This window comes from Tripterygium wilfordii, chromosome 4 (assembly GCF_013401445.1).
Source record: "Tripterygium wilfordii isolate XIE 37 chromosome 4, ASM1340144v1, whole genome shotgun sequence".
NCBI classification, from domain to species: Eukaryota; Viridiplantae; Streptophyta; class Magnoliopsida; order Celastrales; family Celastraceae; genus Tripterygium; species Tripterygium wilfordii.
Window position 1 is genome coordinate 4,457,902 of NC_052235.1, and position 17,065 is coordinate 4,474,966.

The 17,065-nt window shown below is 40.2% G+C and overlaps 4 protein-coding genes across 6 annotated transcripts; 3 read left to right on the top strand and 1 right to left on the bottom strand.

The window, feature by feature from the left end:
• The first annotated feature begins 1,068 nt into the window (after window positions 1-1,068).
• LOC119997922 (photosystem II 5 kDa protein, chloroplastic-like) lies at window positions 1,069-1,670 on the top strand. Its single transcript, XM_038845156.1, has one exon. It carries the CDS (start codon window positions 1,225-1,227, stop codon window positions 1,540-1,542), a length of 318 nt encoding a protein of 105 aa, XP_038701084.1. The 5' UTR covers window positions 1,069-1,224; the 3' UTR covers window positions 1,543-1,670.
• Window positions 1,671-1,957: 287 nt separating this feature from the next.
• Window positions 1,958-5,984, bottom strand: LOC119997920 (sulfite reductase [ferredoxin], chloroplastic-like). The gene is made up of 8 exons (XM_038845154.1): window positions 5,678-5,984; window positions 4,162-4,944; window positions 3,783-4,079; window positions 3,426-3,623; window positions 2,950-3,084; window positions 2,735-2,851; window positions 2,475-2,633; window positions 1,958-2,315 (listed from the first exon to the last, which is right to left on the bottom strand). Exons 1-8 carry the CDS (start codon window positions 5,846-5,848, stop codon window positions 2,250-2,252), a joined length of 1,926 nt encoding a protein of 641 aa, XP_038701082.1. The 5' UTR covers window positions 5,849-5,984; the 3' UTR covers window positions 1,958-2,249.
• Window positions 5,985-7,763: 1,779 nt separating this feature from the next.
• On the top strand, window positions 7,764-11,015 carry LOC119997332 (protein ENDOPLASMIC RETICULUM-ARRESTED PEN3-like). 3 transcript variants are annotated; one of them, XM_038844271.1, is made up of 3 exons: window positions 7,764-9,446; window positions 9,672-9,785; window positions 9,873-11,015. In XM_038844271.1, exon 1 carries the CDS (start codon window positions 7,822-7,824, stop codon window positions 9,238-9,240), a length of 1,419 nt encoding a protein of 472 aa, XP_038700199.1. In that variant the 5' UTR covers window positions 7,764-7,821; the 3' UTR covers window positions 9,241-9,446; window positions 9,672-9,785; window positions 9,873-11,015. The 3 variants fall into 3 exon arrangements, with proteins under 3 accessions (XP_038700199.1, XP_038700197.1, XP_038700198.1); XM_038844269.1 differs by having other exon boundaries at window positions 9,606-11,015; XM_038844270.1 differs by having other exon boundaries at window positions 9,672-11,015.
• Window positions 11,016-12,118: 1,103 nt separating this feature from the next.
• On the top strand, window positions 12,119-16,911 carry LOC119996403 (calcium homeostasis endoplasmic reticulum protein-like). The gene is made up of 5 exons (XM_038843021.1): window positions 12,119-12,359; window positions 12,443-12,552; window positions 13,808-14,855; window positions 15,464-15,747; window positions 15,917-16,911. Exons 3-5 carry the CDS (start codon window positions 13,822-13,824, stop codon window positions 16,663-16,665), a joined length of 2,067 nt encoding a protein of 688 aa, XP_038698949.1. The 5' UTR covers window positions 12,119-12,359; window positions 12,443-12,552; window positions 13,808-13,821; the 3' UTR covers window positions 16,666-16,911.
• Window positions 16,912-17,065: the final 154 nt, after the last annotated feature.

The following is a 17,065-nucleotide window of genomic DNA, read 5'->3' on the forward strand; positions in this document are numbered from 1 at the left end:
ACTTTGTAACTTGTTGAGATCTTGAGTGGCTTAGCTTAAATGCAGGAAAGTGTGGAGTATAACATTTATTGTGGCTGTGAGCTAGAAAGGGATTCACACTGGTGGTTGATATCTGATTGTTTTTGACATGTAGTGTTACTCAAGTCATTTTATTCTCGTTTAATCCCTTTCTATCTCACAGGGGCATAACTACCTTTTGAGCTTTGTGATTTGGTTATGAAATTTTCTTTGGCATGAAGCATGAAGGAACTCAATTTTCAGGTCAAAATTTTATATCAATACGTCTCGGGTCTCTATTGTTATGGGTTTGATTGGTAGAGTGGTTGGAGTGATTTTCGACGCTAATGGAAAAATTATGAAAAAAAAGGTTATGAGGTGTGTGTAAAAGTTGATGTTAAAGTAAAATATTATTTATTAAATTTTTATAATAAGTTTTTTGTTTTTAAATCTAATCTAATATGTATAATTAATTGTTGAAACTAATTTTATCTTTTATTATAAATATAATAAAATGAAAAAATGGTTAATCTTCCCGTTATTTTGCCAGCGGGAATGCACCGTTTGGCGCAGCAAGACCGTTTTAGTGGAACCGCTTGGGTTTCTGCTGCACCAAATGGTGCCTATATATGTTACGAAAACAGCATATTGGGTTGGCGTTATATAGAAGAAGTAATTGAATTATCATTAGATTGTAACATTTTCTGTGGTTTTGAGTCAAATCAGAACGGCATGATTTTTCGAGTTGAAGTTGAGGAATTTCGTCAACTTTTTTTCACGTTAAGGAGTTTTTAATCGCTGAATTCCTGTCATTGGCTCGTGATGTACAGAAAGTTAAAGTAGACTAGTAGAATGTATTTGGAATTACTGTCCGGATTTAAGCAACCAGTTTACGGATCAAAAGTCAGGTAAAAGTCGTATATTAAATTAGAATCCCGCGAATAGCAAACTAGAGGCATCGCCTTTCACAGCCACTCCTGGACAAGAAATTTCTAACCACTAATTCCTGGCCTGGATCATAAAGGATACGTGTAGTTGACCCATTTGCGAGGAGACTATGGGATAAGGAAATGGATCATAGCCAATAGCCCCAAGTCAAGCGCTTTGTGTAGGCTTCTACCCTCCACTTCCTCAAAACTACTAATAACAAGAGTTTATCCATTCCATCATCAGGAGTGAGTAGTAGCAGGCACAGATCCTGATACCTGAGAGAGAGAGAGAGCAGAGATGGCTTCCAGGACCATGACAGCCTCATTCCTAGCCTCCCCTGTGACCAAGCATCAGCCTTTCGCAGGTGCTCGTAGAGGACTCATTGTGGCCAAGGCTTCAAGACCCATAGAGGGAGAGAGGTTGAGCTTGGACAACAAGGAAGAGAGCGGCAGTGGAAGGAGGAGGGAGTTGGTGTTTGCAGCTGCAGCTGCTGCGGCATGCTCTATTGCCAAGGTTGCCATGGCTGATGAGCCCAAGAGGGGGTCCCCTGATGCTAGGAAGAAGTATGCACCTATCTGTGTTACAATGCCTACTGCTAGTATTTGTCGCTATTGATGTGAATGTCGTTCTTCTGATCAGTAGTAGTTGATTTAGTTTGTATTTGGAAGGAAAACCTTGTATGCAATCTGTAATCTTCCTGTTGGAGAAAACCTCATCGTAATTCGTGTCCAAAATTTTCTTTAGCTTTTGTTTTCATTCCCAGATCCAATTTTTTTATTCAAATTCCAACCCTTTTCATCCGGGACCTTGTTTGCTGAAAATCAATCATGTCTCAGTATGATCAGTTGGGTTTTGATCAGATTTGAAAAGACAATGATCTCTCTTAATTTGCACTTCTGTGGGTAGATCAATCTAAGCTGTTTAGTTTCAAGGAAGAAAATAATACTCCAAGACTGACCTACTCAAAGGGCCCTCGAGTGTAAGGGCAGAAGGGAACTTGACTGCAAGATCTTTAAATTGCAAATTAAGCTTATTCCAGGAATCCAAAAACATAATTTTATTACCAATATAAGTTGCCAAGAGAACCAGAGAAGGTACTCACAAAAAAGTCAACAGAAAGTCTAGAAAAGAAAGACAAAAATCATCAAGTTAACAACAGGAAATCCAATGCGTTAACATTCGATGCGGTTATTGGGATAAAGAAAACACTGGCCCAATGCCCGACTCATTCAGCTTTTCCATCTTGCCAGACGGAAACATGATTGCGTATTTCTTCCATTGCTAGCTGATGAGCACTCTTATTCTGCAGCTATGCAAGCTCATCAATGCGATGGTGATAGCTCTGGAGTCTCATATTTATCAATCAATTCTTTCAGTTTCTCAAACCCCTGATGAGCAACAGTGAGCACCAACATCAATTATTCATCCTCAGTCAGTCAAACAATATCCACTCGAATCAGGAAAATATTCAATATGTGAAGTAAAACAAGAATTGATCGTGAAAGCAGCTTTAATACATATATCAGAAAAGGTGGGTTAATGCTCACCAAACGGTTTGTGAAGTTGCCGAATGATTCTTTGGATTGTCTCTCTCGTTTCCAATAATAAAACAAAGGTTCCAAAACTTTTTCGAAGTCTTGAACTTTAACCTTATCCATGAAGGCTGTTGCCAACCTGGTTTGATTGGCAGCGCCCCCAAGCCAAATCTATCCAAACACGAGGTAAAATGGGTAACATGTTCATCATGATTCTCATAATTAACCAGAATAAAGTGGCTATAAAGCTATAATTTTGGGGCTTGTGATACCTGATAGCTATTGGGACCGTCGCCAACAAGGCCTAGTTCTGCCATGTACGGTCTAGCACAACCATTAGGGCAGCCAGTGATTCTTATTACCACAGAATCATCGTACGTTAGACCAACCTAAAATCACAAAGTCTCTGCCTGTTAGTAAAATTACCTATCTAGAAATTGATCTGAGCAATCAAATCCATAAAACAATTTTGTCGACAATTACATACCTTCTCAAATACAGCTCGGACTCGCTTGAGGATATCAGGGATTCCTCTTTCAGCTTCAGTAACTGCCAACGAGCAAAGTGGGAAAGCTGGACATGCCATTGCAGTTATGTTGAGGGGATCTACATACGTAGGTTGCTGTTGAACACAGAAAATGTCAAGATGTAAGTATTGGCGGTCAATCACCAGAGAAGGAGATGGAACAGTAAATGCTACATAAATTCCTAACCAACTAAGTAGACATCACCATAGTTCTTAAATGCAATCTGAATGATCAGATCTGAGAATAGTTCAATTAGCTTGCTGAATAGAAACTTTGGAATCAAAACCAAAACCTTTGGTTATACAGAGTTCTAATACTCAAGTGTACATCAGAAATTCTTGGTTATATTCAACTTAAAAAGAAAGTGCATTGATAGAATCCAAACAGCATTTCCATAAATCAAAAAGATCTTCCCCGCAAATGAAAACTATCTTACCAGTAAACCAGCCTGTGCAAGAACTGTGGAGATGGGACGCTTCCACTCATCTCGGACATCGCACAAGATGAGGTTCTGGCTTGGTGTGATACGCATATTTAAGTCATACTTCTCTATTACCTCCCTCAACGCCTTCTTCATATTTCCCCTAATACGGCCGCTATCAATTTGAAGTCCACAGAAAAAGCCACCATCACCCTACCAAATTTTTTAGTAGTTAGAAGACATAGGAATAAAAGTAAGAAGAAAATGTTCAGTAAATGATGATATATCCCAAGCAGAATCAGTAAAGACTAATGGGTATGATGGAGTTAAAATGTAAGATCAGAACTACAATATTGGAATCTATTGACAGACCTGCTCATGCCACCCCAAGTAACTTTTGAATTCCCACTCAGGCAATTCACGGAAAGGCTCAAGCTTCTTTCCATAATACTGCTCAACTACATTTCTAAATTTTTCAATGCCCCAGGAGCTGATCAAATATTTCATTCTGCTGTACTTACGATCATCTCTTCTCCCATTTTCCCGTTGTGTAACGACAATAGCTTTCACAACATACAATATATCTTCTTTTGGCACATAACCCAATGGCTCAGCCAAACGGGGGAAGGTACTCTCCAACCTATGTGTCCTTCCCATACCTCCACCAACCTGAAATTGAATATAAGAGATTCACAGTCGTAAGGCAATAATATAACAAAAAAACGGTTGGAAGAAACTGTCTTTTGCTTACATATATGTTGAACCCCTGAGGCTCTCCATTTTCATCAGATACAACAACCACACCAATATCATTGGTGAGGATATCCACGGAGTTGTCTGTTGGCACAGTGACTGCAATTTTGAACTTCCTTGGCAAGAACTGAGTTCCATAGATAGGCTCAGGTAAATCAGGGAAATTTGTTCCATGAGAGTTATCATTGCGGGCCTTCACGACTTCAGGAGGTTCAGCTGACATAATCTTCTCTCCGTCCAACCACATATCGTAGTAGAAACCTGATTGAGGAGTTAGGAGTGCAGCTATATTCTCTGCAGTCTTCTGTGCAAACTGGTAGTCCTTTCTTACAAATGGAGCAGGAGGAGCGAGAACATTCCTGTTTAGATCACCACAAGCACCAAGAGTTGAAGCCATACTTCTAATAATGCTAGTCAATGCAGTCTTGAGGTTCTGCTTCAGAACACCATGGAGCTGAAAAGTTTGCCTGGTTGTCAAACGAAGTGTTCCAATTCCAAACTGATCAGCAAGATCATCCATGGTCAAGTATAGCTTGTTTGAGACTTTTCCACAAGGATTCTTCGTCCGAATCATAAACGAGTATGACCTTGTACCACGCTCATCTCTGTTGTACTGCTGATAGCTCCCATGGAACTTAATTAACTGCGTAGCAGCCTCATTGACATTTTGGGCATCGGTCAATAACTCCTCATTGAGTGGATACCTTATGAAATTGCTATTCTCCTTTATTATTTCAACATTACTACGCTTTGGCCCAGCAGCAGTGTCTGGCTTTACTGGCTGCAAAGTGGTAACAAAAGTTAGTACACTAAAACACTTGAAGCACAAGATACCAACAGTACTCGATCAATCTTAGATTCAACCCAAGCCTTAATCCCAAACACTAAGGTTCAGATAATGGTATTAACATACAAAATTTAGAAAGTCCTTGTAGAGTACATATACTGGCAATGATAATTAGTTAATTACAAAATACATCACTGCAATTGCTATAAATCTTAGATTTCACCACATGAAATATTTTAAGTTTGTTCATTTGAGAACAAATTCAACTATCAAGAGATGTCCAAAAACAAAAAATCATTCGTATGACAACATCGGAGTAAATGACGAAAATCTGTATAATTTGGGTATATGGTTGAATAGAACAATTCGCAATCATACATCAACAAAAAAAACTATACGATTCGCTATGTCTCCAATAATCTCTAAACTAAAACTTAGAATTTGACCCTAGACCTCCATCCAAAAATAAATAAATAAATACTTCTCCATATCAAAAACGACATAAGCAAGCAGACACAAAGCCAAGCAACAACACAAAACCGACACCGTTGCAACTTCTTCATTCTCTTCTCTCTGTTTTCTTCGACATTAGCATCTCTTCATTTCCATTCCTCTCGTTCCTTCTCAAAAGCATAGATTTTTCACAAAGAATCAAATTTTAAAACGCCAAAAAAGAGTCAAAAAAGAAAACATAGGGAAGCCAAAAGCGCCATCAAAGGGGAATTACCGTCGATACAGCTCGTATAACAGAAGGACGAGCACGGGGACTAGGAATAACACGCAAATTCCGAGTCAGAGCAAAAGAATTCGAAGCTCTCAAGCCATTAAAGCTCTGGATCCGAATCTTCGGATCCTTGGACACCACAGCATTGGCAGCCCCAAACGACGACGTCGCCATCACCTAAACAATAGCCCTTCAGAATCGAAACAACAGAACTCTCTAGGGTTTTAGCAGGGAAGAGAATGTAGCGAGAGAGAACCAGAAAGGATGCGGCTGTTCGACTATGGGTTGGTGGGGAACAAGCTGAAGATGGAGACTCTCCGTACACATTTCGTTTTAATTTATACTCGTAGTCGCTTACGCACCTTCACGTGCCTGACACGAGTACCTTTCTGTGAACTTTTGTAGTTTCCCACGCGCAGGACCCAAGTCGTGTCTAGTTTCCCACATAAAAATTTCCTATAATGGGGAAGATGGCGCGTGGGATTTGGAATCGACAAATATGCTAAGAAATGCCAACAAAATCAAAGTTGGATTCTATTTTTAAAGTTGAATCTGGACGGTATTGCGTTGCGTGGTTGGTCAAAGCAGATCAGGCTTTTTATGTTGAACCTGGACGGTATTGCGTTGAATGGGAGGTCACATCAGATAAGGCTGCCGTTGGATTTAAAAAGGTAATAAATTTTTTTGAGAGGCTGATGTTATGTGCGCAAGGGTCCATGGTAAGCAAAGTGAAGTTTTACACGTGCCAGTCAATAACTGGTTGTGGCGGTCTGAAGTATTTTTCCCCCTTTTTTTTCATACCAGTACCAGAGTCCATGAAAAATAAGGGGTTTAGTGCATATAGGTCATTGAAAGATATCTCCGTTTGCAATTAGATCATCCAAAGAAAAAAATTCCAAATTAAGTCACTCAAAGTTTTAATTTTAAGCAATTAAGTCATGATGGTGTAATTCCGACCAATTGGTTGTCGGAATTTGCTGAGGTGTCAGTTTATTCATATGTGGACTAAAATTAAAATAAATTTGCAACAGTAGAATATTAAAATAAAAATAAAAAATGCCACATGGAATATAAACATAAATTAAAATGAAATTAATTTTAAAAAAGAAAAATAAATTAAAAGAAAAAAATGAAGAGTACAGATGTGTGCTTTTATCCTAGTTCGAAACCAGAATTAAAAGGAAAAAAAAAATCAAGAGTGCAGGTCTTGAGATGAGAAAGACGAAGAGATTGGCTATGCCTATGGTCGACTTAACCACTCCCATCATCGTCAACATAATGATGTATAAAAACAGAAAAGTGCCCACGAACTCTGCAATCCCAAACCGGTAAAATGACCATCGACCACGAGGTCAGTTCGAGTACTTGCCGCCTTCATCTTGGTTCTGAGCCGCCGTCCCTATCGGCTCCCCTCCGAGTACTTGTTGGCTCCCAACTTAACTTCCTCTTCCTTGCCCTCCATTGCTCAAATCAGAGTCTCCTAGTCTTTCACCGTCCGATCTTAGTTCAAATGAAGGAGATCCACAGAGAGAGAGGAGCTGATGGAAGAATTGTAGGTTGAGTTTGCTTTTGGTGTTTCACGTAAGAGAGAATGGGTGGGGGTGGGTATATCTGATTGTTTGATTTTTTTATTGTTTATTCAATTTTTTTCCAAAGTAAGTTGTCATTATCCACGTAATCAAAAATTTCATGTCATTTGGGTCCATGTAGGCAGCAATCGGACACATCAACAATTTCCGGTGACCAATTGATTGAAATTGGATCATCATAACCTAATTGATTAAAATAAGAACATTAAGTAATTCAATTTGAATTTTTTTTTTTAAGTGACCTAATTATAAACTGAGGTATCTTTGAATAACCAATTTGAACTAAACCCATGAAAAAATATGTAATAACAGAAATGAAAACAAATAACATCTAAAGTCTAAACTGTGTCCTTTAGATTAGTAGTGAATATGGGCTTGAAACAAGACCTAGGCTAATCGGCCCAATGCTCAAGAGGATAGGCCCATGATGAAAAAGGGCGAAGACCGCTTGAGAAGCCCATACCAAAGAACAGCGGTATCCTCCTTATCCTTTCGGTCAAATGTTCATTCTTCCTCAGCCTGACGATTTAATTTTACTCTCCCCTCTCCCCCCAGGCCATGCCATCGACGATGGATAATGGATATTCCAATATTGCCCCTGCGCCTCCATCAAATGACCGAATCATGCTCAACGTCGGTGGTACTCTCTTCGAGACTACCATATCAACGCTTGAATCCGGTGGTCCAGACTCTCTACTGGCCGCCCTCGCGAACCGTCCAAGCCACGAGTCCCAACCGGTTTTCATAGACCGGGACCCCGAGATTTTCTCGGTTCTCCTCACACTTCTCCGGTCAAACCGCATCCCCTCCACCGCCAGCCGCTTCTCCAAGCAAGAACTCACTGACGAAGCCCTCTACTACGGCATCGAGTCACGTCTCCGCTCAGCGATGTCACCGGCTCAACTCTCCGGTATTGATGCCTCTATCGTCGCCAACATACGCCCAGCCGCCGACGGAATCTCTTCAGCGTTTACGGCCATCGATGATGGTTCTGTATGGATCGCCCACGGTGGTCAAATATCGGTTTATGACTGGAACCTCTCTCACGCTGGCACTTTTCGCACTCACCTCGATAACATAACTTCCATCTGCCGCGCCTGGCCGGAGGTTGCAGCTATTGGATCGGACTCCGGAGCTGGTCTCCACTTCTACGACTTCTCCGGCGGGCGCCATATTGGTACACTTCACTGGACCGACCCCTCTGATCCGCGGATATACAAAGCCGAAGTCACTGCGATCGCTAATTCGCCTACTCTTGTTTTTGCCTCGTTTGCGTGTCCGCATAGGGAGAACTGCATCCTTGTGATTGACGATTCAACTCTCCAGATCGTATCGGAACTCGGCAGGCAGTCCGGTAGCTCAGCGAAAAACATGCCCCCCGGGAAGCTCACGTGGATGCCGGAGACGGGCGTGCTGATAGGGAGTGCGGTGACGTGCGGGGCATTCGGATACTCAGGTTACATACGAATATGGGATCCGAGGTCGGGGATTGTGGTTTGGGAGACGAACGAACCAGGTTCTGGACGAAGCAGCAGGTTTGGAGACCCATTGGCTGACGTGGACGTCGACATTGAGGAGTCAATTATGTTCAAAATCTGTTCGAAATCTGGAGACTTGGCAATGGCGGATTTGCGTAAATTAGGTGATGATCCATGGGTATATGTGACAGAGAAAAACCCCAGTATGAGAAACACAAGCAGTGGAGGAGGCAATAGTGTGGTGCATTGTTATAGGAGCCAAGCTTTTGTGGGGAGAGAAGGGAGTTTAGAGGTCTGGTCAATGGTTGAGGATAGAAAAGACGGTGAACCAGAGAGAGTTTATAGAAGAAACTTTGTGGATAAAGTGGAGGATTCAGAGAGAGGGTTGATTAGGAAAATTGAAGGTGGTGGAGATAGGTTGTTTGTTAGTAGAGATGATGTTGAAGGCGTTGAGGTGTGGGAAAGTTCTTATTTTTCTGGTGCAATTCCAGTCTTGTGACACAAGCTTTTGATTTCTTTTAGCTATAAGAAAGTTTATTGTTCATAGTCTTGTTTAAGTTTCTATAGGATGTGAAAGGAAAGTTGTAAACCGATAGACTTGTAGAAATTAAGAATCAAATCCATGGGGCAAAGTTTCTAGCAGTTGAAACCTTAACTGCTCACGGTTGGTGATTTCTCAGGGATATGAAATCAAACATCTTTCTGGTAATTGCTTTGTGTTTGGATTCTGCGACTTGTTTTGCTGGAGTTTTGTTTTTAATTGTTTATTGGATTCTTTTTACTGTCAATCTTTCAATGTTTGCTGCATCTCAGTTTTCTTTTCTCTGTTCCTTGTTCTTTTGATAATATTTATGCTGGTTGTAGATTGATAGTCTTGGATGGTGATGAGTTAGGGATTGGTTGTTTTGTTTTGGCTATTGGGCTCTTTAGGGGAATCTCAATGTTTGAAGTGAAGATGATTGAATTCCAAACAGAATGCAGCATGATATGTAAAGCAGTGAAAGTAGGCAATCACTCAGAAGATGAGGAGTTCAAAACTTGGAAGTAACTAGTCTACTCTCCTTAGCCATTAGAGAATGTATTTGTGATGTTCAAATATCTTGTAACTCATATTTTTGTGATGTTCTACAGGTTTAGGAGCCTGAGAATCTCATACCTAGTGAAACAGTAAGAAGTAAGCTTCTTCCTATGTTGAAAATTTATGCTGATTCTTTGGCTGCCTTTTATTATGTCATTCTACCAGAGAAAGCTATATTTGCCAAGAGCAAGTGGCGGAAGTTACTGTTGCTAAAAATTTGGGATTGAAACTGGCAGCTAGTGTGTTCGCAGTGCTTTCCAAGCTGTGAATTATTGTAACATCTTCTTTTGTTCCTGATGCAGCAGCATCACCCGTTCAGGTATATTTGGGTTTTGGTACTTATGTTACCACTCCTAATTCTGATTGCCAGTTTGAGATCTGCTCTTTGTTTGCGCCGCCCTTGGTCTGCTTTGATTGAGCTCTTTGAGGCTCTGTTGGCATGTTTGGTTGCCTGTCAAGTTTTTGGCATCATCAAGTCATCAACGTGCTGATATGCTCAGCACAGACACAGACTAAACGTCCAACCCATTTGTTTTTTCCTGCCTGCACTGTTTAAGGAGTGATACTTGTTTTGTATCAATGAAATGTGAAATAAGGAAATGGATGGATGCTGGAATGCGCTGCAAAAAGGTTAGAATGAAGTCCATAGTTGCATAAACGAGCAGTTGGTGGCACAGAGCACGCTCTTACGCTATGTTTGGTATGACCGTTCCGGCGGGAACGGAACGGTCAATTGCTTTCTCCAAAGGAATTCCGTCGTTTGGTATGACAGACAACATTCCGGAATTGATCCATGTTCCGCTCTTCTCCGGAATTGAGGATTCCCGTCTCCCCCCCAGGGATTCTGTATTCCAGGCGGAATGGGAACTTGTTTGATAAGGTTATGACAAATTTGTCCCTTTGAATACTCTTTGAACACCCTATTTCTCAGCTGATATCCATGTCAACCGAGGTCCAAGCTTGGACAAGCAAAATGGATTTGCAGAGTCGCATGGCCAAGAGGATGAGTTATTGATGATAGGGGCTCGATGAGTTCTCGTTAATGGAGGCTCGATGATGAACAAGCAAGGAGTCCTCTTTGGAAGCTTCTGGGTTTCATTGCTGGATAAGATCTGGAAATCCATCTGGTCAATCTCACTCAAATTTTATCCAATCAAAGAATGACACTCAACATTCATGGAAATTGCTTGGTTTAATGATGCTACTACATTAATTACAAAATGTTATGTTGTCATGACAGAAGCCCAAATTGCAAAACCCACATAATACTCTTGACTAACAAAATTTGGATGCCATATGGTTAAGAAAAATTTGGCTAAAATGCATATCTCACGCCTGAAATTGTATTAGTGTTTTTTAAGGAAGACTTGGATAATTTTGTCTTTTATCTATTATTCTCGATAATTTTCTTGTCACAATTCCTTCACCAATCAAACATCGGAATCTAAGAAATTCTCTTTCCCATTCCTGTTCTCGTTCCCGCTCCCGTTCCATTCTCTCGACTAACTAAACATAGTGTTACGGAATTGGCAGAGTGAGTATGGAGATGTTGGTTGGTTGATGTTAAATATGTTACGGAGCTCGACTTGCAGGCATTCTTTAAGGGGAGATACCAGTTTGTGTCTTTCCTTCAATGAAATTCATTTATCATTTTAAGAAAGGAAAAGTTAAAAATTTCAATTCATCTAAATTTTCATAGTCTGTAAAGGTCAAATATTTAACCTATTGTTTGATTAATGCTATTGTTTGTATCGACTTGATAGCATTAATCAAACATTGATGGATCGAGTAAGTCCTCATATTTTTAGCTTATAAACTCCAAAAAAGAATTGCAATGCTATGCACAACCATGTAATACCGTGCACACTTTGAGAATGATATTATACAAATTTGTCATTTGGGCATTTAATATGAGTTTAAATTCGACCCGTCAATAGAATAAATTAGATAAAAACTTAGTATGTATCCACATAAAGTTACTCTGCCCAAACCACTATTCTACATTACAATCACATCATTCCTCCTTCCGTGGCATATTCAACGTGACATTCTTATTCCTGTCAAATTTGTTCTAAGTTAAGGAACGTGGAAAACCTTTATAAATGTATATGCAAAATGAGAAGAGGCACACATATAATTATAGGATTATTTAACATGGTAAATACTTGCATAAATAGCCCGGGCCTTCTATGGGCTTTACGTGGTAATTCAATGGATTGTATGAGTTAACCTGCGGCCCATAGAAGATTATATTTTTATATTTTGTTTACTTTTTCTACACCCAAGCTTGACCCAGATCCAACAAATATTGATGGTCTGGCATTCTAAAACGCACAGCACTAGTGGGAATACTACTATCAGAACCACCGTTCAGGCGGAGCATCGATTTCAATTGACAAACCCTAACAAAAGGGTTCCCTTATGAGCTGAAAGAAAATCTCATTCGTGTGTTTCCCTTCATTGATGCGGTGGCAGCTGCGAGTGTTGAAGCAAATTTGCGGACGTAGTTGTGGTAATTACCGAAGAGAAATAGTATTCAGGTGAGCTTTTCTCCGTAACTTAGAAGCTGAAATTGAAGCTGTAAACTGCCCTGGATCGAGAATAATTGCTGGTTCTTTTACAGATGAAAGAGCCTGGAAAAGTTTGATGCGTAAAGAACTGGTTCTGGCAAGGATATAATCTGAAAATCTGCACTTTTCTTGGCTTAACTGTCACAGACAGCAAATAAATAAGGTAATGTTAGAGGGATCATCTTTATAATTTTTGGCTCTGTGATTTTATGTTTATGGAGGATTGGCTGTTTAATTGCATGCCATGGTTTGAATCTTTATTTTGTTTGCAACCTAGAAGTCAAATGTTTAATTTCTAGAAACAAGCTCTCCATGTATTATGGGGTAAGATGATTGTCGCCGACTCCGCCCACTGCGGGAGCTTTGTGGCCAGTGATAGAGTTGGAGGGGTACAATCTAGAGGCCACAAGTTCAATTCTAGAAAATAGGATATTAGTTGGGTCTGCGTATATCTTGCCTATTCACCATTCACCCTTGTTGTCATCTTAGAAACTAGTTGGTCGGTTGAATGGAGAGGAGTCGCTGAACTTCAGGGAAACCACAGGAGGCGCCATTTCAAGTGTGAACAGTCATGATTCATGGATCAAATCAACTACCTAATGGGTGGAGTTAAATGATGACCTTAATGGATTATATGGAGCTTATTGGGATCACCTAAATCATATAAATGGGCTTCAAAATTTTATTATATATCTTTTAAATAACCATTGGAGGTAATTATATATAAAATATATTAAGTTATTTAAATGATGATGGATAGTACTACATCTCGGCTTACTTTATGGTTGATTTTGGATGCCTGTACTAAAGGATGGATATTTTTTTAATGAAGTTTGGTATGATTTTGATACCATTAAACATCCTTTTAGGGCAGACTTGAAATTATGTTATGATGGATCGAGTGCAAGTCACCTATGTGTTAAGGCTGTAGCTCTGAAAAGTGAAACGGGTGTTCCAACAAACTAATATTATTCTGTTGAAATTGGTATTTTAGCTAAAATATTTTTGGATTTTTTTTGTGGGACTCATAACTAGTTATGATTTTATAAATGGGTAGCTAAGATCATGGGTATTTGATTTTTTCTTTAAACCATATCTCTATTGTTAGTACGATATATAAGGATTGACACTATTCACAAGACTACACCCTTTATTGTAAAATATCAATTCCCTGTTGAGCCTTGTGAATTGTGTGAAATTAGGACTCTCCAAATTTGGGAGTCCTAGTCCTAGATACAAATTTTAGAATTTTATTTATTTATTTAAGGAGATATATATAATCGAAGGGATCTAGGAATCTGATTTTCTCACGGAATTGTGACAATATATTTAGTTTCTGGCATTGCAATTGGTAGATTTGTCTTCTGTTCAATGTCAGCACTTTTTGAGTAATTCAAATATTTTGTTTTACTGTACAGAGATTTATTAGTTGATGGAACGCCAGGCCCATGATTTTGCTGCTTCTGCTATGGCATATGCCCAGCAGCAGCGACAAGCAGTTAACATGCAACAGCAACAGCAGTTTGGATTCCATCCACAGCAGCAGTTCCCTCCGATGGTGCATGGTCCTCCTTTTATGTCCCCACATCCTTCGCTCCAACAATTCCCTTATCCCCACCCAGTGCAGCAGCCTCCACAGCTCCACCAACATCCTCCTCCCAATCCTTACCTAATTCATCTTCAGCAGCAACAACAGCCACCTTCAGCTTTCCCTGCCCATTTACCCCCTCACCTTGTTCCTCCCCCTTTCTCTGGTGGTCAGTATGACTCTGCTCCACCCCCAGCCCCTCCTCCATCTGATTCTGAGCTCCAGAAGCGTATTGACAAACTTGTTGAATATGCTACAAAGAATGGCCCTGAATTTGAAGTCATGATCCGTGAAAAACAACAAGATAATCCTGCTTATGGTTTTCTATTTGGGGGTGAGGGGCATGCATATTACCGCTACAAGCTTTGGCTATCAACACATCCCCCAGGTGGCCCCTTCAATGCTCCTTTTCCTCCTTCTTCTTTACCTATGATTTATCCCCCTCCAAATCCTATGACGAGTCCATCTCCTTTAAATGCATCTCCTATGAATGCTGCTGTTGGTGCTTCAGCTTCTATGATGGGTGCTCCTCAAATGCACCATCCTCCTTTTCCACCATTCTATGACCATCAACAGCACCACCATACACATCTTCAGCCCTACGGGAGTCAAGGTCGACCAGATTATGACCAGTCATCCCAACCATTTAAGGGGCTTTCGGGTCATCTTCCTTCTGATATTGCAATAGAACTCAATAATGTGATTAACAATCTCAGTGGTACCAAAGAATCAATCAAAGGTGCCAAGATCTGGTTCATGCAGAGATCTCCATTTGCACACGTTCTGGCCGAGGCTCTTAGAGACAAGATCTTTGCTTTGGATGATTCTGAGAGTCAACTTCACATAATTTACCTGGTCAATGACATTCTTTTTGACAGGTATGTTTCTATAGCTGCACTGTCTGTGGATTCTAATAATTTTTATTTAAAGGTTAGTTGATTCTATTCTGAAATTAGGTTGTTGCAACACTATTTCAAGTGCTCAAGCTCCTCACCCTCTCGACTAAGGGCACAGGAGTTCCAATCATTATCCTTGTGTTTTATAATTTTGCTGTCGAAATTTATTGTGTAGACAATTGGCTTGACATGTGCATACCTTGGATGAAGGTATTTGATTTGGTATAGATGATATCAGTACCTTTCAGCCCCTTTGATATCCCTTTTGAGGAAGCTCACGTTGATTATTATGGCGGCAATAAACTGTTTTTATAAGGGTTGTTGGGATTGATTATGAGGCTGGAATAGGGGGGAAAAAAAAGACGACTGTAGTTCATTTTCAGAATTTCAGGATTTTGCTTTTCATATATAGCTAAATTGAAAATTTTAAGATCTACTGGGATTTGCTATACAAGCACATGTATGACATTAATTTGATGCATTCTCCTTAACAATACTTTTTCTTCATTGAAGTCGGTCTTTGGCCATTTGTATTTTAGTAACATTTCTATTACTAAAGTTCTCCTACCCTTTGCATGAATAATTTGCAGTTTGCAAAGGAGGGTCAACCCGCGGGACCTTGATAACGAGGCCCTGGCATTTAAACCTGTTTTAGGTTCCATGCTTGCCAGGATTTACCATAACCCTCAAAATAAAGAGGAGAATCAGTCACGGTTGCAGAAAATTCTACAGTTCTGGGGTTCCAAGGAGGTCTATGATGAAGACACTATTTATGCACTTGAGAGTGAGATGATAGGTGGATCATCTATTCATTCTTTTTCAGGACATTCTAAAGATATATCTTCTGTTTCTGCAGAGTCGATGACAACTGCAGGTAGCTTCTATCATTTCCATGGTCTCCTCTTTTTTCAATAAGAGTTTGGGCGAACGAATATGGTTACTTAAAACACCAAGCATTAACTTAATGATCGACATAATAATTTTGGGTATATTTTCTTTCTATTTAGAAATGTTCCGGTTCTTATTTTAGCTCCTCTCTGTAGGAATGCTGCATCAAACAGTAAAACAGAGCGTCTCACATTGGCAGTCCGATAAGCACGGTTTTGTTCCGAGTGTTCCAGATCATGAGCTTCATGACAGACAAATTTCCCCAGCCATGATATCCCTAGCAAATCAGCCATTCTTGCCAAATGTTCCTGGCTCTATGCCCATAAATTCTTCTGTTCAACCAGCAAGTCAACAACCTGCTCTCCATTTATTACCAGCACCAAGCACTAATGCCGGTGAAAAATTACCCCCTTATCCATTGTTCCCACCCGGTCTTATCCCCGGAATGGTTAAGAAGATGCAGATTGGAAGTGGTGTGCCTTACTCGCCAATGAGCCCTTTGGACATCCCAACTATGATACCTGCATCAGATGTATCTCCCTCAGAGATTCTGGAGAGAGTGTCAAAGTTCTTTAAAGAGATTGGAGAGGTTAACCCTTCGGAAGGACCAATGAGCTCTGATTCAAAAGCTGAAGATGAAGACTATGACAGAGAACCTCTTGTTCGCAAGGGAGGCGCTTGCATTCCTCCACCTCTCAACTTGGTTGTTGACCCGGAAACAGGTGCGTATCCTGATGGAAGTGTGGAGCAGAAACCAGGATCAAGTGGATCAGGAAGATTGGGACTCGGGGCAACAGCTAATCCAAATGAAGTTAGTCAATACGACGATGTTTACACTTCATATAGAAAACAGAGGAGCACCACCTACCATTCATCCATGAGCACAAGGGCGGCAGCAAGGTAAAACGCCTGGCATGTTTCACCAATGGGCATGGTAATGTGGAACGTAAAAATTGTTGAAATACGTTCTTTCTGCTTTGTTTTTTTACTTTGTAATTACCTTGGTAGTATTCCGAGTCCGAAATGCCAAATTGGATAAATTGTAGTTCCAAACTTGTTGGTTCATTGTTCTGGTTAAAATTTACATTTGAGGGGAGGTTGTTGCAACAATGAATGACTGCTGCTCGGAAATTTCAGCCCGATTTATGTTTGATGATCCTCCTATCAATCTCTGGAGTGTTCTTGTGTCGATGATGTGATGAGGAACTGGAGACTTGGCAAAATTCTAAATTAGTAAATTCTTTCACAACGTCAGAACTAACCGGTAGCAATCATGGACACGTTGGCGTCTTTCAAGAAATACA